Raw genomic sequence first — 18,993 nt, 5'->3', positions numbered from 1 at the left:
GATACAGTTGTAGTAAATATAAATACCGCCGAAAGTGAAGGAGAATACAGTCGCCCAGATAGCCGAATTGGTAAGGCATTCGAGACCAATCGAAAGGCGTGGGTTCGGTCCCCACTCTGGGCGCGTGTTTTTCTTTCTTTCTTTCTTACGTAATTAATAAAAAAAATAATAATGTAACGTCACTAACGGTACAAAATAGTCTAACCATTTCCCTATGCCTTCTTTGGCGTTGTAGACTGCCGGCATTTCTTTCTGTATTTCCTAACGAGCCCCTCATTTTCCAAACGCTATTATCATGCGAAAGCTTAGCGAGGGCCTCGGTTCTGGCAGCCTTGATGCCAAGGTAGCATAAGAGAGTTTCCCGCCAGTTACCCGCTTATGACAGGCTGTAGACGTTTGCATCACGCCCCAGTGGTTGAAAAGAAGGTCCCCTTCTCCCCGTGTAGTCTGAGAGGCGCTGGCTACCACCCTCAATCGTCAGATACAGTTGTAGTAAATATAAATACCGCAGAAAGTGAAGGAGAACACAGTCGCCCAGATAGCCGAATTGGTAAGGCATTCGAGATCTAATCGAAAGGCGTGGGTTCGGTCCCCACTCTGGGCGCGTGTTTTTCTTTCTTTCTTTTTTACGTAATTAAGAAAAAAAAATAATAATGTGACGTCACTAACGGTAAAAAATAGTCTAACCATTCTCCTATGCCTTCTTTGGCGTTGTAGACTGCCGGAATTTCTTTCTATATATATATATATATATATATATATATATATATATATATATATATATATATATATATATATATATATATATATATATACATGTAACACCAGCTATCAATGAAAAAGAAAAATGGGTCGCATCTTGCACACCATTGTTTTGTCTGTGAGGACAGACCATGTCAGCCGCTCTTGAATGAAACAGAAGTACTGAGCAGACGCTGGGAACCAGTCGCCCACGAGTTGGTAGGAGCCTCTTTTATTCGTAAAAACAACTGAAATTGTGAGCGAGCATGTGTTACGTTGAGCATGGTGGTGCATTGAAAACAAACGAGCGGAAACTGGTTGCTTTGTGCGCATGTGCAGTAGATCGTGTAGGCAAAGCGGGGTGCCATGCTGCAGACGTCCGGGCCACCAAATATGTAGGCGGCCGAATTAAGTGGTGAGGCCTAGCCCACATTTATTCACAGTTGCCTGGGGACGACAACATGGGCCCGAGAATCGGAGAGCGCCCATGGAGTGCGGCCGAGAAGCGCAGAAGCCATGATGTTCTGTCTCGCGTGACTCGTCGTGCCTCTCGAGGCCACGCGCTGCTGACAATGGAGGCAGCGGCCAATGATGGTGATGGTGGGAGCTTGCAGTCGATGGCGAAGTGGCCGCTACAGAGCCCCCCCCCCCCCTAGCGCGGAGGGCGATAAAAGAAAACAACTTAGCAACTATCTAGCTAGGGAAACTATATACAAGGTGATCGGGACATGACAGGGTAGGTACGTATATGTACAAGGTGTGCCCGCGGTCAAAGTTCCTTAAGGAGTCCGAGTCAAAGAGTATCCAGATGTTAAGGTTGGTTCAGGACACTTTCGTAATAGCGTCCGGGGACAGTCCAAGTCGTATTCATGAGGGCTCCCGGAGCGTCGTGGAGTCTCCGGTGGTCTGGGCTGAGATGGAAGTAGCAGACGTACTTCAGCACAAATCGGCTGGTCCGCTGTAAGGCCGCCGCGAATGTCCAAATTTATGCAGATGATGGGACGGGTCTGAAAGGCTGGGCGCAGTGAATGTAGCGTTCCCCGACGTGAGTGCGCCCGTCAATCAGCAGCACGCCTGAGCTGTTCAAGTGGAAGTTCAGGGGATAGAGCTGGGCGCAGGATCGATGCGTATGCATTACGCGGAATCTGGAAGTGACGCCGAGGATTTTCTCTGCGGGCGCGTGGTGGGGATGTCGCCAGAAGTAGGCGATGACTCGGGCAGAACAGATGACGCGTCCATCGCAGGGACCATGGGCGTCGGCGTGGCCGGAGCAAACGGTTTACTTGGCATTTCGCCCTCGTAGGAGGCGGTCGTCGTGGTCGGTGCTTGCCACGTCTGCGGCCGACGTTTAGGCTTGACGGCGCTCGTGACTGCTGGTTGACAACCCTTCAACGGCGGAGATGGTTTGTTGTTATCAGATTGACCATGTGGCTGGTCCGTTGAAGGTACAGGACTTGTGTCTCGTGAACTTTGCGTCCACTCAGCCATGCTGGTCCCGTTAGAGCTGCACCTTAGAGTCGTGTGTCCGGGGTGTGTTGTGTGGGCCAGAGGGTTGTCTGTGACACAGACATTGATGTCGGCTTTGTTGCAACGGCTGGTCACACGGGACTGGGGTAGCAGCTCTTCGGAGGATGGGTTTTTACCGTCACCGGTAACGAGTACCAGTGTGCTTCTCGAGCGTACTATGCAGCGACTGCAGTGGAGCTGGAGTAGACGCGTCCGACACCTCACAGATGGTCGGCATGCGTCGTGAAGCGACTTCTTCGACTGATGCCTCCAGCTGTGTCGACGGAAATGGTGCAGTGGTTGCGGAAATTGCACTTGGGTCGACGGGAGCCGCTTTCACGAAAGGTAGTAAATGCGGTTGCCTAAAACTCCACCCCCGTGGTTCAGCAGGGCGTGGAGGCAGAGCAGCTGCGGTGGTGGACAAGCTGCTGCAGGGGTGGGGGGCACAGTCTGCTCTACATGCTACCGCATCGGTGTGGTCCGTGAGGCATGATGGGGCCATCGTTGTCATGGCATCGTTGCTGCACGGCAACGCGGTCGCTGTGAGCAGGCTGATAACGGCTGCAGGTTGTGTTGGGATTGTCGTCTGCCGGGTTTTCATGCCGTAGTTGTTGAGGACAGGGACAGTGTCTTTTGAGTCGTCATACGCACTGGGGCCTGAGGTCGGCAGCTGGATCTGCTCAATGAGGTCAGCAGGTAGCTTCTGTAATGTTACGACGTACCTGATTTCCGAGGACCATGTGTCATTCACATAAAAATGGCTGTCCAGGATGACGAACCATGCAGCGGGGTTTGTGATGGAGTCAAACGGAATAAGCAAGGGAAAGTCTTGGAGGGCGGGGAACGTTCTTCGCGTGCCGTCGTCCGCGTTGTGGCTGGGGAGACAGCGTTGTGAAGGCATGGCGAAGCCGCTTGTCCGGGTCACCAAATTGTAGGCGCAGCGGGGCTCCATGCTGCCGACGTCCGGGCCACCACTTATGTAGGCGGCCGAATGAAGTGGTGAGGCCTAGCCCACATTTATTCACAGTTGCCTGGGGACGACAACATGGGCCCGAGAATCGGAGAGCGCCCGTGGAGTGCGGCCGAGAAGCGCGGAAGCCATGATGTTCTGTCTCGCGTGACTCGTCCGTGCCTCTCGAGGCCACGCGCTGCTGACGATGGAGCCAGCGGCCAATGATGGTGATGGTGGGCGCTTGCAGTCGATGGCGAAGTGGCCGCTACAATGGTATATAGTTATGTTAGTTTTTTCAATAAAGCTAGTTGTGAGTCTGCACCCGTCCTGTCGCTCCCTCATTGTCTTGTCATTTACGCGCAGCTTGTTCAGCCCGTAAACACTGTTGAAAGTTTTCCTGCATACCCTACAAAAATGCTTCTTTACATTCTGTAGACGTTCTGTTGACATCCTACCAACTTTATTGCTATCCTACATACTCTTACATTCTATTGACAGTTGTCTGTAAAATGTCTGTTGAATATATGTTGACACTCGTCTGTTGACTGTTGTATATACAAAGTCTACTTAATTTACGTTGACATTTGTCTGTTGACGGTGGTATATAGAAAGTCTGTCTAATTTATGTTGACATTTGTCTATTGACGGGCTTCTGTAGGATGACCACTGAAGATGTTTTCAGACGCTTTGTCGCAAGTTGAATTCAACGCAAACATCTGATTCCTTCGTCCCGGAGTCCGATTAGAATTAATTCTTGTTGGTTTTTTCTAAATACCTGGACAGGTTCACAATATTTGGAGACAAACTATTTACTTGACTTTAACCAAATTACGTTACTTCGTTTAAATCAGGTTTTGAACCAACAAACACACGCCCACACGCGCTCGCACACACACGAATCTTTCTCTCTCCCTCTCTCTCTTCATGTATCTTCACACTTGTGCACTCCAAGAAACAAAAAAGTAGCAAAAGGGAGCAACTTCTCCTGTTGGTTAGAACGGTGGTTTGGGCTAGTCGGTGCATACTACTGAATTCGAAAACAGCGCAAGAAGACAGGACAAGCCTTGTCCCGTCTTTTTGCGCTGTTTTCGAATTCACTGTTCGTACCTCGAGCCGCACAGTTTCTCCCGCGGAACAACCAGTTCGTCCCTCAGCCGCACGGGTTGGTCCTTCACGACTTGCTTGCTTTCACTCTTCACGCTGATAAACATGGCTTTTCAGCGGTTCCAAACAAGCGCCAGCCAGCGGCATCAACCACTCGCAACCGCTCGTCACTGTGTTTTGATTTACGCAAGCTAAGTGCTACATGGTTGGAAGGAACGAATTATTTGCGTAAATATTTCGCGACAGACTGCTGGACGCGCCTCTAACAACGACGATAATCGAAAATCGCCCGGTATGCTAACCTAATCCGGCTGGCGAAGATGCTTTGGCCGCTCTCTACCAACCGCCACCGGCGCCCCTCCCTCTTTGCGTACCTCCGGGAGAAACGCGTCAATCACCGGAGGCAAGCGAACACGCGGCGCGCGTGCCGGCTCCGGGCTTTCTTGCAACCCATTCCAGTTTTCCGTTTTGTTTGGTTACAGCTTGCAACTATAAAGTAAACAAGAAGATATGTGCAATCGTTTACGTCCCAGTGTTTCCCAGTATTGTATTTTGGAAATAATAACGCGCAGTTTTGTAAAAATGCAATAAGAGGCACGCCTCACCGCGGCATCGGCATGCCGCGGGTGGCGGCTATATATACATGAAATGCACTGCTGAAAAATGTGCGGTGACCATGTCGTGCTTCGTTGCGTTTGTGTTTCTTCTGCTGTTGTATGCTTCTGAGGTGGGGTTGTGTTGTTATGTTGCATTTCAGAAAGTGAGCGTGTACATGTATGCCTAAAAATGTGAACGTTTATCCTTTGAAGAAGCCGATTAGCCTAACCTGTTGCTGTTTCCTTTTCCTTTTTTCATTTTTGCTGCCACTACACGATCTTTTAGAGAGAAATAATGACGACCTTCAATTAAGCTGTATTTACAGCCCGGTCTACGAATGGTCGGATTTTCCCACTGCATCACATTTTGAATATCCCGTCAAGAACGCTTCGGTTAGCAACAGCGATTGAGTATAAAGTCTACAGAAAAGTTTCTGTAGAAAGTTTACAGAAATGTTTCAATTCAAACACGGTGGCCAATGGTTGACAAAAAGTTGGTAGGCCGTTGCTAGGAGGTCTACAGACAGTAAGTAGACAGTCTACTCAATGTTGGTAGCTTTTGTCGACTTTTGTAAACAAACATTGAATTCAATGTTGGTAAAAATTTTTATGAGGGTAGGGACAAAAGACCGCAGAGCTGCTTTAGCTTACCGCATAGGCGCCAAACGACAAAGAAAAAACGGGGAAGAAAGGAATGGAAGTACGATGTAGAGTGAGGTTGTGAATAAGTATCGGCAGGCTTTCGCTTTCAGAGCACGTGAGCAGACTGAATAGCATCGAGCAATTTTTAATCGCTCTTACATCAGCGGCGGCAATTTTCCGGGCCTGACAACGACAACCAGAATTGCGTTTCGCAGACTGAGATACTTAAAGGACCCCTGCAACGCTTTTTTTGTGGGTGCTTTTCTGCCAGTAAATCGTTTCTTCGTGTCGTGAACAGATAGGCGCAAAAAGAATTATCGAGATTGGTGCAGAAATAAAAGAGTTATTCAATTTTTAATTTCAAAAATGCAGGCAAACGCGCCGCTCGCGACGTCACACCCGAAGCCAGGGGATATGACGACGAAGGGCGGGCGCCCCGCGATTGGTTAACTTTGAAATATTTTGTCTAGCGCCATTGTGTTTACCAAACAAACCTTAATAGCAACTTGTTTTCCTTTGCAATTTTGAAACAACCACAACAAAGTTACTATGAACCCGGAATAGAAAATAACTGAATAAAAGTGGCGATAGAGGGCACAAACTGTTTCCCCACTTCAAGCGCTTGTGCGTTTCCACCTCCACATTTTTTGCACACGGTGCACAACATGGAGGAATGGTGCACAACGCCGACGACGCCATCCTGCCTGTTCTGTGACGACGAGCCTGACGCACCGCCGCGAGCATCTTTCGCGCTCGTTTTTCCTCGCCTGTGCTTGCAGTTTCAACATGCGTTTGTGAACCTGTTCTTGCCATGGCAAGCAAAAGAAAGTGCGCAGTACCTGGTTGTGTGAGTGAGGGCGCCGGCAGCGTGTCTTATCACAGGTTTCCGACTTCTGTCGAACGACGGAAACTTTGGCTGGAAGCCCTTGGCCTTGAAAAGCCACTGCGACAACAGATATGCTCGCAACATTTCGAGTCGGACTCTTTTGTTAGTTCCGCGGTACCAGAGGCCTGGGAAGGAGCTGGCTACAAGCGACGGCGGCTTCATAATGACGCAGTGCCTGTGTCCAGCGCGTGTCTCCGCACGTTGTTGGACACTACCGATGAACGGATGAGAGGTGACATTGAGGTGAGTGCGACGTGAAATTTCTCCCCCTTGTCGCATCTGTGTGCGTGCTATGTCCTTTTCAAATGGAAGTGTCTGGCGTTCCGTCTAGACGAACGCCAAAAACTGCTAAAGTTCCGTCCAGTCTGACTGAACGCCAAATCAAAATCAGCCGATTAGCCGCCTTTTCTCGTCCTGGGATTTGGTGTAGCGGTTCCGCCGCTGTTTACGGACGCTGTAGTCCCTGGTTCGATTCTTGCAACTTCTTTTTTTTCTTTTTTTTTTCTGTCGTGTTTAGCGTTTTGTAATAGATATACTTCACGCTCGCTTGGCAATTCACGCGATGAGAGCAGTCGGTCTTGGTTTTTTACTCAAGCGGCCGAACCGCTCCCGCTCACTGGAGCCAAGGCCGACGTCATCACCAGTTACGCCTGATCTCCTGTAATTATTACCAGTGATTAATAATTAAGTGACTCCGGCTAGTCAGTGAGCGGAAGCTGTTTGACCGGTTGGGTAAAAATCAAGACCGACTGCTCTCGCTTAATTATTGTGAAGCGGGCGTCGGGTGGCGGCTTTGAGATCCGTCTGGATCTGTATCATCTGTACTTATTAATAATGATTAATAATTATCAGTGATTCTGGCTAGTCAGTGAGCGGTAGCGGTTTGGCCGGTTAGGTAAAAATCAAGAAAGACTGCTCTCAACGCGACTTGTGTTTCCTCTGGACGGAACTTTAGTGAGAGTTGCCGTTCCGTCTGGACGGAACGCTAGACACAGCCTTTTGAAATTCCTTCACCATTCTATTTTGTGAAGTCAGAGCTTGCTGAAAACACGGCGTTTGTGAGCGCTCTTGCGTGTTAACAGTGCAATGTCGAGCAAGCAACGGTGCAAACGCAGTGCGCTCGCAAAAGATTGAGCATAGGTAACGTAAGGCATGAACCAAGTAGGTTCTTACGGTGATCTTAGCCGGCGCTTAGGCCTGCACCACTGCGCAGTCAGTGTCTTGGAATTAAGAATGGTACCAGAAAAAAAAAAAAAAAACTGACCAAATTTGGGTAGCGTTCGAGCGAAACTTTTCTGCTCTAAATTCGAAACCAAAACTGACCGGTACATAAATGTGGCGAGTGCAATGTTGGAAAGTAGACAATTTTTGGGGGTATAAATGAAAAAAGTGTTTCCAGAACGCAGCTGACAACTTTCATTGCCACATTGTTCATTTTTGCAGGATGACGCAGTGGTGCTCGAGCACGCAGCTTGCAATGATGGAAACCGCCTGGAACCTCTTCCACCTGTATTATGTTACCAGGCAAGTTTTTTTACTCGTTTCGCATGAGAAACAGACCTTCAGAAGTGCAATGTATAAAACCATGCCTCCCCTGACCTTTCAGGAGGGCACCTTTGCAGTGGAAGTGGCGGCAAATGTTGAGGCTAGTTCAGCCCCAGCTACCGTGGTCCTAAGTAAAGACTGTGCAGACGTGGGATTACAGTGCAGTACTGAGGTATGGTGAATGTTTTTATCACAATACTCTTACATCGACATACATTAGGAAATTGCTTTTATAAACACAATAGCAACATGTTAATTCCACTGCTTTACAGCATTGTGACGGGCCGGTGTCAGACCACGACTACTTTACAACAAGGAGTGTGGCAACCCAGACTGACCCTCCTGTCTTGGGAAGGACACAGACAATCGGTGAGATGTTGCTACTTCCTACTTTTTAGTATTGTTATACAGGCGATACTTGGTGAGTGTGTGCTTGCTGAGCGGTGGGAGTTTGCACTAGGCTTCCTAAATATATTTTTTGTAACATTCTCAAACTGCGTTGTAGCTGTGAGGTGTCATGCACTGGTAAGTTAAGAAATAATTTCAATCACCTGTAGAATATTTATCATGCCCTCAAAAATCGACACGAGTGGTTTTGCTTTTTTTGCATTGGAAACATGTTCATGAAGCCCAGAGCGCATGCTTCTTGCGCAGGAATGCCAGCGTTCCCGTAATTTTTCAGTGCAATTTGCACAGTCCATTAAAGAAACCAAATGACTGTGCCTGTATTCCTTTTTTGTGCAATGTGTTCTGCTGCATCCTCTAGCCGTACAATTAGTTCAAAGCGACACATTTGCATTGCTTTGAAAGTATACTTGAACTAGTATTTAATTTCAGGTGTGCAAACAAGCTTTCGCATCAAAGCACTGAGGTCTCAGGATTCTCAGACGGAGGCTTGTTGGTCATTGGGTGGCAGCACTGTTGCTGACCAAAGTGAGTTCCAAGGTGACGAGCTAGAAGCATCAAGCCTGAACCTTTCCGCACCATCATCACCACTTGGGCGCTCAACACCCATTCCAACAGGCAGGGCAAGTGCTGACGTCACGTACGATCCTCATGACGATGAGTCGTTCATGTAAGGACTTGTTTCAAGATTTTTCCTCCCCAGTCATTCTAACCACCCTATAATTACTCTAACGTATCATCATGCATGTTATTGTAGACATTCACTTCAGTATTTTTTACTCATACATAGTGGGTGGTATGCTGCCTTTTTCACAGGGAACCAGATCCTCCCGCATTGCCAGTCGCCTCAGAGAGGCAGTTTATTGTATTCGAGAGCAAGCTAATGAAGCTCTTCAGGTGGTGCGAACAGTGCAGGTCGCCTCTAAAGATTGTTGGAGTGAAGACCACTGGGTCTCTGCTTGAAGTGAGCACAGTTTGCCGTGAGCAGCACACTGCAACGTGGGCCAGCCAGCCTCTCATTAACAACAGAGCAGCTGGAAATCTGCTGCTGTGTGCGGCCATCAGCTTTTCAGGTGCTGGCCCTGAAAAAGTCCTGCGCTTGCTTCAAGACGCCAAAATTACGGTCCCAGCAACCCGCACCTTCTACCTCTACCAAAGTGTACTCTTCCAGCCCTCCATTCAGCGTGTACGTAACAGAGACTGCATCATTTTACACAGAACTCATTAAAATTTATCAGTAACTCAATATCAATCCTGAATAACAGTGTTGCCATTTGCCATCGGCAAGGTGTCTGCGGACAAAAACCCTGGCACGGTAAGATGTGCATTTCATTTCAGCATAGTCCTTGCACATGTCTTACCAAGTCTGCACGGGTGACTGTGGTAAACTAAAATGCACATGTTATAGTTGCAAGATTTTTGTGCAGCCTCTTTCTAGGATGTTTCAAAAGTGCAGAACTATGTTGCCTTGTGCTACACAGGAGTGCATTGTAAGGGAGAGATACCTTGGGGAGGAAACTTCGTGGTTTGGCGAAACTTGCGTGTAACATGTTCAGGGCAATATGCATATTTACTGAAATGCAAATTATGTTTAGGGCTTAAAGAAAAAACTTCAAATTGCTATCGTGCCACCTTGGTACTACTGGGCATTCACCGACATTTCACTGTGCTTTTTTAGGTGTGGGAGGCCCAGCAGGAGGCACTGGTGTCTCAGCTGAAAGGGCCAATAGATTTGGCTGGTGATGGACGATGCGACTCGCCAGGTTTTTCTGCTAAGTATATGACCTACACGTTTATGGACGTATCATCTAGCAAGGTCGTCCATTTTGTTCAAGTACAGCTAGGGGAGGCAAGTTTGTTTTGTTTTTGATTTTTTACCCATGAAATAAGCTCTGTCCTTGTATGCTGACAGAGTGCATACTTGGATGTGTAACTTTCAGAACGAACAAGTCAAAAGTAGTCCATCCATGGAGAAATATGGCCTTGTCAAAGGCCTCCAGGAACTCAAGGGACGCGGCATCACGGTTGCGTCACTGACTACTGACCGACACCCGGGTATCAAGAAGCACATGAGGCTACATGAACCCGACACGGAGCACAAGTTCGACATTTGGCACGTTGCAAAAGGTCAGTTTGACAAGACTTCCTTGAACTTTCGTGGCACCCAAGTGTTGATAATTGCTTTGTTATGATGAACAATTTGAATGCAGGGCTGAAGAAAAAGCTTTCGGCTGAGTGCAAGCGTGCCTCATGTGCTCCCCTGCGAGACTGGGTTGGGCCCATTGTGAACCACTTGTACTGGTGTGTGGCCATCAGCAAAGGAGATGGAAAGCTGGTGGTGGCCATTTGGAAAAGTGAGTGAACAAATTCTAGAAATTTTTTATCAGAAAATGGAGTTGGGAAGTCTCCCACTGTCTAGTGCTGACACCATTTGTTGCTTGTTTCTGTTCCTTCATTTTAACATAAAATTGTTCTGCTGCTACGCAAGACTGCTAACGAACTGTTACGCCCTGACTGCTAACTAAACAGTTCACTTGACAGGAAAACTATCAACAGGCTAAAGAATCATCACCATTTTTGTGCACATCATATTTTTAGCTCTTATAGTTTTTTTGGTTGTTGCTTCTTGTTACAGCTCTTTCTTGTGGCTAATGTATACTTCGTGGTCTGAAGGATGTAGATGCTAAAAAACTGGAAGCAATTCGACAGTCTCCTGTCCCCCGCATTTATCTTCCCACATATTGTGGTCCTGCTGTTGCTTCTCTTTTTTTACAACTCTTTCAGCACAGCAGTGTGCTCGGGAGAAGTGGAGAGAAAAAAAAATTAGAGGAGGGGTGCTTCTCCAGGCCCGTACAGCATTTCACAAGTTTTCGTTTTTTAACCAGTATATGCGACTGTTTCTTGCCCTTCTGTGAATCCACAAGTGGAGTTCACGTCAAGGCTCAGCAGCAAGGCAGTGCACACACTTCACACTGTGAATCACTTGTGGCATTCTTCAAACGAAGTCATGTTATGAACAGCTTTGCTCTTAACCGAAAATAGCTTGAAAAATATCGTAGAGTTAAGAAAAGTAAGCCCAGTAACACACAACAACGCGGCGATGGGCAGGCCATTTTAGCAGTCTCAATTTTCTACCCGTCAGCACTGCATTGGCATGGTTGTCGCGGTGCAGCCGAACGATGCCATCAAGAAGCGTAGAAAGGAGCTTCTCAGGAAAGACAACCGTGGCCTCAAAACTTCCGGAAAGCGGTGTTTTTTGCTGCTCTCATTGTTCCCACGATGCATTGTCTTTGGGGAGAGAGGGAAGTGGGCAGCAGTCCCTGGTTTTCGAGCGAGAAAGAGAGAGCAACCTTGCATTTGCTTGTATTTTTAAATTTAAACATGGAATAACTTTTTCATTTCTGCATGGACCTTGAAAATTCTTTTTATGTCCATTTCCGCATAACATGAAGAACATATGCAAAGCCTGAAAAGTAGCTAAAAAAGCGTTGCAGGGGTCCTTTAAGGTGTTTAGCTGCTGAGTATGAAGATGTGGGTTTGATCTACCGTGGCGACTATTTCTGGTGGGTGCCCAAAGTGCGTATGGCCATGGGTTTAAATTGTGGCACAAGTCGAAGATGCCCAGGTGGGTTGAAATTAGGTGATTGCTGTACACTAAGGTTTCTTACAGCTGTGCGTTAGCAGGAGTTATGACTGACCACACATTCATAGTAGAAGGTACGCAACAGCATTGCTTCTTGGCTACATGGACATTTGGTAACACATCACGTTCCTGAAAACTAATTTTTCAGGCATGCTGAACCATGTCATCAATGTTCACGATGGCCACGACAAGCCGTACTCCAGGTGCCTGCATGACGAACTGCCAGATGGCAAATGGCTCATGCCAGGTAGGCTCTGCATTCTTTAGCAGTCGTGTCTGTATGACTTACCAAAGGCTGTATACCACTAGGTACTCCTGCCTATGCACGGCTTGTTGCGGTGGCGACAAACAACTTGCTGCTGCGAGACATGGAGAAGCTTTCAGCCACTGGCCAGACGTCCAGTCTGGAGTCGTACCACAGCCTTCTGATAAAGTTTGCTCCAAAGTCAGTTGGGTACACCCCCAGAACAATGCGGGCAAGGTAAAATGATCACCTAGTTTGTGAATATTATAGAAAGCAGCCCTTGCAGTATAAGTGTGACAATATCGTGTTTGCCAACTATCTGGTTTTAGGACACAGCTGGCAGCCTTGCACCAGAATGAAAACTCCAACCGGTCCCATGCTGCTACAAAGGATGGGAACGGCAAATATAAGCGGAAGAACCCTAGAGCGCAACCGGGCAAAGAGGTTGTGGGCCTGGTCAAGACGCCGCCAACCTACGGTTAGTATACTATTTTTTGCGCAAACATCTTCTAATAGAAGTTTCCTCCACAGGGTATGTTCGCAAACTGGTGCATGAAATGCTGGATGTGTGTGAGGAAACCCCATCATTCCGGCAAGCCCAAAGGAGTGGACCACCTCACAGTGATGATCCTGCACCTATGACCAGCCTGAACGGACCAAGACAAACAACTGCAGATCTCGTCTGTGCATACAGATCCCGCTTTTCTAAGCAGATGCCAGACCTTGATGATGGGGAAAGAAGTGACGTGTGATGACGTGTGCAGGGGTATGTGAATGTTGGCGGTGGAGTGCAGTGGGACAAAACGACTGTGATGTGAAGTGATTGGTGTGTGCCTCTTCATGAATATTCTTTTCAACTTCAGTGTTCTACGTCCGCTATGTCAAGCCATGCAAAGTGGTTGTGCAGCTTGGTGAAGTGACCGGTGTGAGCCTTTCTTTCGTTCTCAACCTGTCATTGCGGTTGACTATTCCAGGCATGGTGCTGTGTTGTGTGAAATTTCTGGATCATTCATAATACCTTTGAGTAATCAAAAGCTCTGTAAAATTTCGGTGATTTGATTGTAGGGTTTAACGCACCGACGCAACGCAGGCGATGAGGCGTGCCGTAGGGGAGGGCTCCGGATTACTTTTGACCAGCTGGGGATCTTTAACGTGAGCCGAAAGCGCGTACACACAAGCATTTTTGCTTTTTGCCTCCATCAGAAAAGTGGCCGCTGCGGCAGGGAATCGAACCCATGTCCTCGTGCTCAGCAACACAATGCCTTAGCCACTGAGGTGGGTTGTGAAATTTTGGTCCTCAGCTAAAATGATTAGTTTCTGCGGTAGTTAGGACCAGTATGGCCTTGTTCACAGTCTACATTTAGGTCTTACAGAAAGAGAGAGTTGCTTTTTAAATGTGCCAACTGTCACACATTGCAGCTCTTCAGTAGAAGGCTTTGCAGTGTACTTGGATTATTACAGTGTGGCCTGGCACAGTCTTGTCTGCCGTAGCTGTAGTGTATGCTTCTAGTGTTTCAGAAGCTGTACAGGAAATGCCGCAACCATGTAACAACTTGAAGGAACTTTAAAAAGGGACCTGTACTACTACACTATGATGCAAGTGCGAGCCCTCCCACCTTTCCTTTCATTGTACCTCAAGCGCACCTCTGGGCGTGCTGGAGAAGGGCAGAGAAGCAGTGAGAGGAGAAATCTTTTGCGTGCCCTTAGCCACTGTGACTAGGAGGAGGTTCATCAAAATTAACAAGAAGCATTGGCCTGCCGCAACCCTGATCAAACCCACGTCCTTGTGCTCAGCATCATGCTTTAGCCACTTAGCGCTAAACGGACCCTTCAACACCTTCGATAAGGGCTTTCACTCCTTCCTTTGTGTCTGGAACCACTGCAAAAGCTATAGTTATCGCCAGTATGGAGCAGAACTGTGTGATTTGCTCGTCGCACCACATACGCCTTTCATTGCTGCTTTGTTTTTGTGACTTTTTTAAAGTTGCTATCGAAAAGCGTTCATTGCCGCGACTGAAGGAAAACCGGCCAACAGCCGCTACATGGCTTTAATGACGTAATTCAAGCAGTCGAAGGACGTCAAGACTGGGAAAGAGAAAATCTTTTTAGCGAGTTTACAAGTTATCCGATGGGCATGAGCAGTTATTTTTGGCGGAGGTACTTAGCGACCCCCTAATCTAAGTACTTGGTGTGTTGGGTGACTAAATTCTGCAAGCATTTAAGATTTCAAAAAAGGTTGAAGACAGTGTTGCAGGGTCCCTTTAATCTGCCTGTTCATTGTTTTAAGAACTTTTAGAACTACATTTTCTCAGCCGTGTATTTTTATTTCAAAATGATCTTTGAGTGGTGTGCACCTCAAAAATGAAATTGGTGGAAATTTTGTACTGTGTAGGTGAATCTATGCCGGAAAAAGTATGCGAGGATGCAACTGTTCAAAATTTATTGTCCTTATTGTAGTGAATTGTGCTAGCATTCATTTGAGCAAAAGGCTGGAGTGGCAGGGAAACAAATGTACAATCATGCTCCTCCTCTTTGGTGAGGCCTTCAACCTTAAAGTTCAGGATATTTGAATCCTGTATACGATTCCGATGGAAACATTTTTCTTATCATCCAAACTGCACAAGATGGTATGACCTTCCTTTCTCCTTTCCGCAGTCTTCCCCAAATCCATCTTGCAAATTGCCGGTATGCAACGTAACGATACTTCCTGAAAGAGAAGAAAAAAAGATTGTTTTATTTAAAAACGCTTTTATGTGTAGTGACATTTAAAATTGTTGCTTTGTACATCTATTTGTAATGAATTCATGATGCTTAAAACTAATCATCCTTCAAGTTATGCAAATTAGGGCTGTTGTCCTTGCAATGGTTAACACTAAAATTTCTCGAACCAAGCTACTTTTGCTTCATAAGAACCTTGTTGATTTTGATCACACCTTGAAATTACTAGAAGGCACTTTTGACACGTGCATCAGGCGAACAAAATGTATGGGCAATTATCTACCTCCTATCAAGATATTGATCTCTCATTGCACCAAAGGCGAGTATCGCATGTTTTTTGGGTCGGCAAAAAAAAAAAGACTGTTACTGTTACAGCTACAAATTCTATTGTACAATGTGGGAACCAGTTTGATAGCTTTTCATGCTGTGTACATAGCTGTGCTAACCTTTAGTGTCAGCTGTTATTCTAGGTTCTTCCCATCTAACCAGTCTGACTTAACCAGTCTGACTTAAACCAGTCTGTTTAAAGAAAGTGGGCACTGTGAAACAGGACTATTAACCCCAGTAATCAAACAAATACAGCCCCACTTATGAAAAGCCGACACTGATGTTAAGCCGATATTTTTTAGTAACCATGCATAATCACTTATATGTATGTTTCTAGATATTGCTGTGTTCGATTATAAGGGTCAAGGTTCAGTTTGTTCTGATCTCATTTCTCTTTTTGTCATGAATTCGTTGCTTTTGAAATATGTGTGATGGTGCTGTGAACTGAATACAAGTGTCCACAAGTTTTTTTTACCTCTGTGTGCAGTTTTTTTAGTAAAAAAAATTCCCTTTAAGTATGCTACACACATCCCCTTTTGTATTGTGTGATCTAGGCACAGTTGTGGGAGGCCAAGATTTTTTTCTAGCTTTTTTTTTGTTAATCCTCCGTCCCTTATTTGTTCAGTGAAAATAAAAACTTTTATTCATTCAGTGCTGTGATGTTTGTGCCACTTGTGTATAGTCAACAGGTTGTTTGTTTTCTGAAGCTGCATGTGTGAAAACAATGGCCTATTTGGGCTTGTTTGTTTGAAACAGCTGATCTTGCAAGGCACTTTGAACGCAAGTGCCTCAAAAATATTCTGTTGGAGTGCATCAATAAAGACTTGTCTTTTATGCTGAGCCAAGTATTCTGCAGTGGCCTGCACATGCTTGCGTGCATTGTAATCCAGTTATGTGAAAAAGAACTGGGCCTCACAAAAATAGCTGGACCGCATAAAAAACAGTTTGTGCAATGCTGCAAAGTGAAAAAAATGCTTTTATGCCACTGTGTACACCAGTACATCAGGTTGTAGGCCTTTACCGTTGTGTCTGGCAGTAAGGCAAGTAAAATACCCCTGAGGAAAAAAAACGAGTTCAAATTTTTTTTTTTTTTCAAAATTTCAAGAAAGAGAGTTTTTCTTGAGATTCTGCCTAATAAGGTACATAGTGCATAAAGCTTACGTGCAATGATGCACCAGTTATCCAGACATGCCGCATGTCGCCAAAGGCCATTATAACACCCTCGCAAGTTTTTAATATCAGTGGAGCAACGACCGGTCCCGGTCGTGGCCTGATACCGGTGTCCAGTGCCGAAAAGGCGAGAGCACGCACATACAACTTTCTGTTGTAGGACTCGTCTGCTATGCTGTTCTCCTCAGAGCAACACACCACCTGCTTCTTTTTGCGAAGGTCGTTTTGCTAGTCGCCAACGGTACCTATAAGCAGCGTAAACCTTTCTGATGCCCGTGCATGTCGAACGCACATTGGAAATGCGCATGTGCTTCAAATAACTCCGTTTCTAGTAAACAAAGCCACGCCGATACCATGACAGGGCGTAAATCGCCCTCAATTGCGAAAATAGTGGAGCAGACGATGCTTGCAAAAGACGAGGCTCTTGCGCGTGCCCATGAGGACACCGCGATAAAAAAAGATGCCGGTCGGTCGTCGCTACCGTCATATGAAAAAATTGGGAGAGCGTACAGTAAGGTGTCATTAGTGCCTTCTATGACAGCTGATTCGCGTCCGGAGTGCAATTAGAAAATAAAGAAAACGTTCTTTATGCAGTTTGCGCACGCAATGACATAAAAGCGGGCAAAAAGTACGGTAAGAACATTGGTGGAAATAAAACTGATTGATTGATTGATTGAAACCGCAGTGTGCCTTTAGTTACTTGTTACTTTTGCGGGAGACGGGAGCACCACGGCGTGTCAGGTGAAATTAAACGTTACTCACTTGTGGATTTCAACGTCCGGCACGTCGCCTCGTTCTTCAAGCTCGTAGTATGCAACCCGCAGGACTTCTACGTCCAGGCAAAGAATAAAAAAATACTCGTCCTCGGTGATGCACCGTTGCGGGCTGCGGGTAACGCACTGCGGTACGTCGTAGCAGCAGCGGCGCTCAACCGCTTCTGCCATCGGCTGACATCGGCCGCAATGACACCTGCAGGTAAACGGTAATCGTTGCACCGCATCAGAAAGCCAAACAAAGCAACTTTTTCGCGTATCTGCCGATATTTACCAGCCAGCGTCGTCCGGGTGAGGCGGTTCCTCGGGCGCCGGGGGCGAGCTGGAACGCTCAGAATCGTCAGGTGAATCCGGTGAAGCGCAGCACGGCTCCTTCGTAGGCGTGTCGCTATACGGCACCACATTCATGTCGCGGCTGCGTTGCAGCAGAGCGCGCTCCAAATCCGATAAATCGTCAAAGGACATCCTGGCGTTTCGGCGGCGGCACGTGCGGTTCACTGGTGTGTGCGGGTTAGCAACGTGAGCGTAACCATAAAAACGACGCAGTCAAAAAGCGTGGCAAGCAATCCCTCAGGTCTAGCCACTGTGGGCTCAGAACTTCCGGGACGTCACATTTTTCGCCGTCCGCATTGGTCGCGCAAACCAACGTCATCGGTGAAAGCGGGAAAGCGAGCAGCGGTCGCCCCGTTTACGAGAGAGAGAGCAACCGTGCATTTGCTTGTATTTTTAAATTTAAAAATGGAATAACTCTTTTATTTGTGCACGGATCTTGATAATTCTTTCGGCGTCTGTCTCTGCATAACACGAAGAACAGACGTAAAGCCTGAAAAGTACCTCAAAGAAAAGCGTTGCAGGGGTCCTTTAAAGCCTGTTGCTTTACCTCTCTGGCACGCTCCGTAGCGCTGCACTCGGGAAAGCCTGTTCCATAGATCCTCCTACGGGAACCAGACCGCGCAGAACGACCAACTTCTTTTTCTTCCGGGAGCAGCTCTCCAGCAGCAGTGTGTGGGCCTCTACGTCACGCAAATGAAGAGCTGTGATTGGTTCGCCAGACCTGATACTTTTTGTTTACTTTCAACCAGCTGTTGTGAAAATGTAAGAAAATAAAGTTGTTTATCTTCACGTAAATACGTGCGTTTGCTGTACAGATGGCATAAAGGTCGGTCTCGACAGGCATGATCAGCAAGGAGCCACAACGTTCGTGTCGCAGCAAGCGCAATGGAGAGGTGCCCAAAGACCGAAGCACGCGCGGTGATACCGCACATTGGCTCGGGTCGCGAAGCGGAGACTGCAGAGACTGTACCATTCCAACTTTTGCGGAAGTCAGTAGCAAGAGCATTGTTCTTTTGTTGCATAAGCACGCACAGAGCAACGTAACGTGCGTCTACATTTCAGCGCCCGATGATTACGAACAGATAATTAGCTCTAACTTAAGAGCATCGAGGTGATGTAGGCAATCTGGGTCTGCCGCGGAGCATTTGCTATCTGAACTGGAGAGAGTCGCCTGATTTTATATTGATTAACGCGCCGACGCAGCGCAGGCGATGAGGCGCGCCGTAGTGGAGGGCTCCGGATTAATTTTGACCACCTGGGGATCTTTAACGGTCGCCGAAATCTCGTACACACGGGCGTTTTTGCTTTTCGCCTCCATCAGAAAAGCGGCCGCCGCGGCCGGGAATCGAACCCGCGACCTCGTGCTCAGCAGCGCAACGCCTGATTTTATATTGTTGCCGGTATAATT

General features: G+C 47.0%; 2 protein-coding genes across 2 annotated transcripts; one reads left to right on the top strand and one right to left on the bottom strand.

The window, feature by feature from the left end:
• Nucleotides 1-6,199: 6,199 nt before the first annotated feature.
• Nucleotides 6,200-14,634, top strand: LOC144139713 (uncharacterized). Its single transcript, XM_077671999.1, has 12 exons — nucleotides 6,200-6,670; nucleotides 7,871-8,144; nucleotides 8,245-8,341; nucleotides 8,810-9,047; nucleotides 9,194-9,563; nucleotides 10,056-10,226; nucleotides 10,318-10,504; nucleotides 10,588-10,731; nucleotides 12,169-12,267; nucleotides 12,330-12,501; nucleotides 12,594-12,742; nucleotides 12,796-14,634. Exons 2-12 carry the CDS (start codon nucleotides 7,872-7,874, stop codon nucleotides 13,014-13,016), a joined length of 2,121 nt encoding a protein of 706 aa, XP_077528125.1. The 5' UTR covers nucleotides 6,200-6,670; nucleotide 7,871; the 3' UTR covers nucleotides 13,017-14,634.
• Nucleotides 14,635-14,687: 53 nt separating this feature from the next.
• On the bottom strand, nucleotides 14,688-18,091 carry LOC144139723 (P2X purinoceptor 7-like). Its single transcript, XM_077672009.1, has 3 exons — nucleotides 17,527-18,091; nucleotides 17,242-17,448; nucleotides 14,688-14,971 (listed from the first exon to the last, which is right to left on the bottom strand). Exons 1-3 carry the CDS (start codon nucleotides 17,715-17,717, stop codon nucleotides 14,815-14,817), a joined length of 555 nt encoding a protein of 184 aa, XP_077528135.1. The 5' UTR covers nucleotides 17,718-18,091; the 3' UTR covers nucleotides 14,688-14,814.
• Nucleotides 18,092-18,993: the final 902 nt, after the last annotated feature.

The sequence above is a fragment of the Haemaphysalis longicornis genome, unplaced genomic scaffold, assembly GCF_048455015.1.
Source record: "Haemaphysalis longicornis isolate Haplotype H1 unplaced genomic scaffold, Haemaphysalis longicornis Haplotype H1 scaffold_1, whole genome shotgun sequence".
NCBI lineage: Eukaryota > Metazoa > Arthropoda > Arachnida > Ixodida > Ixodidae > Haemaphysalis > Haemaphysalis longicornis.
This window is presented reverse-complemented; position numbering and strand designations above follow the sequence as displayed.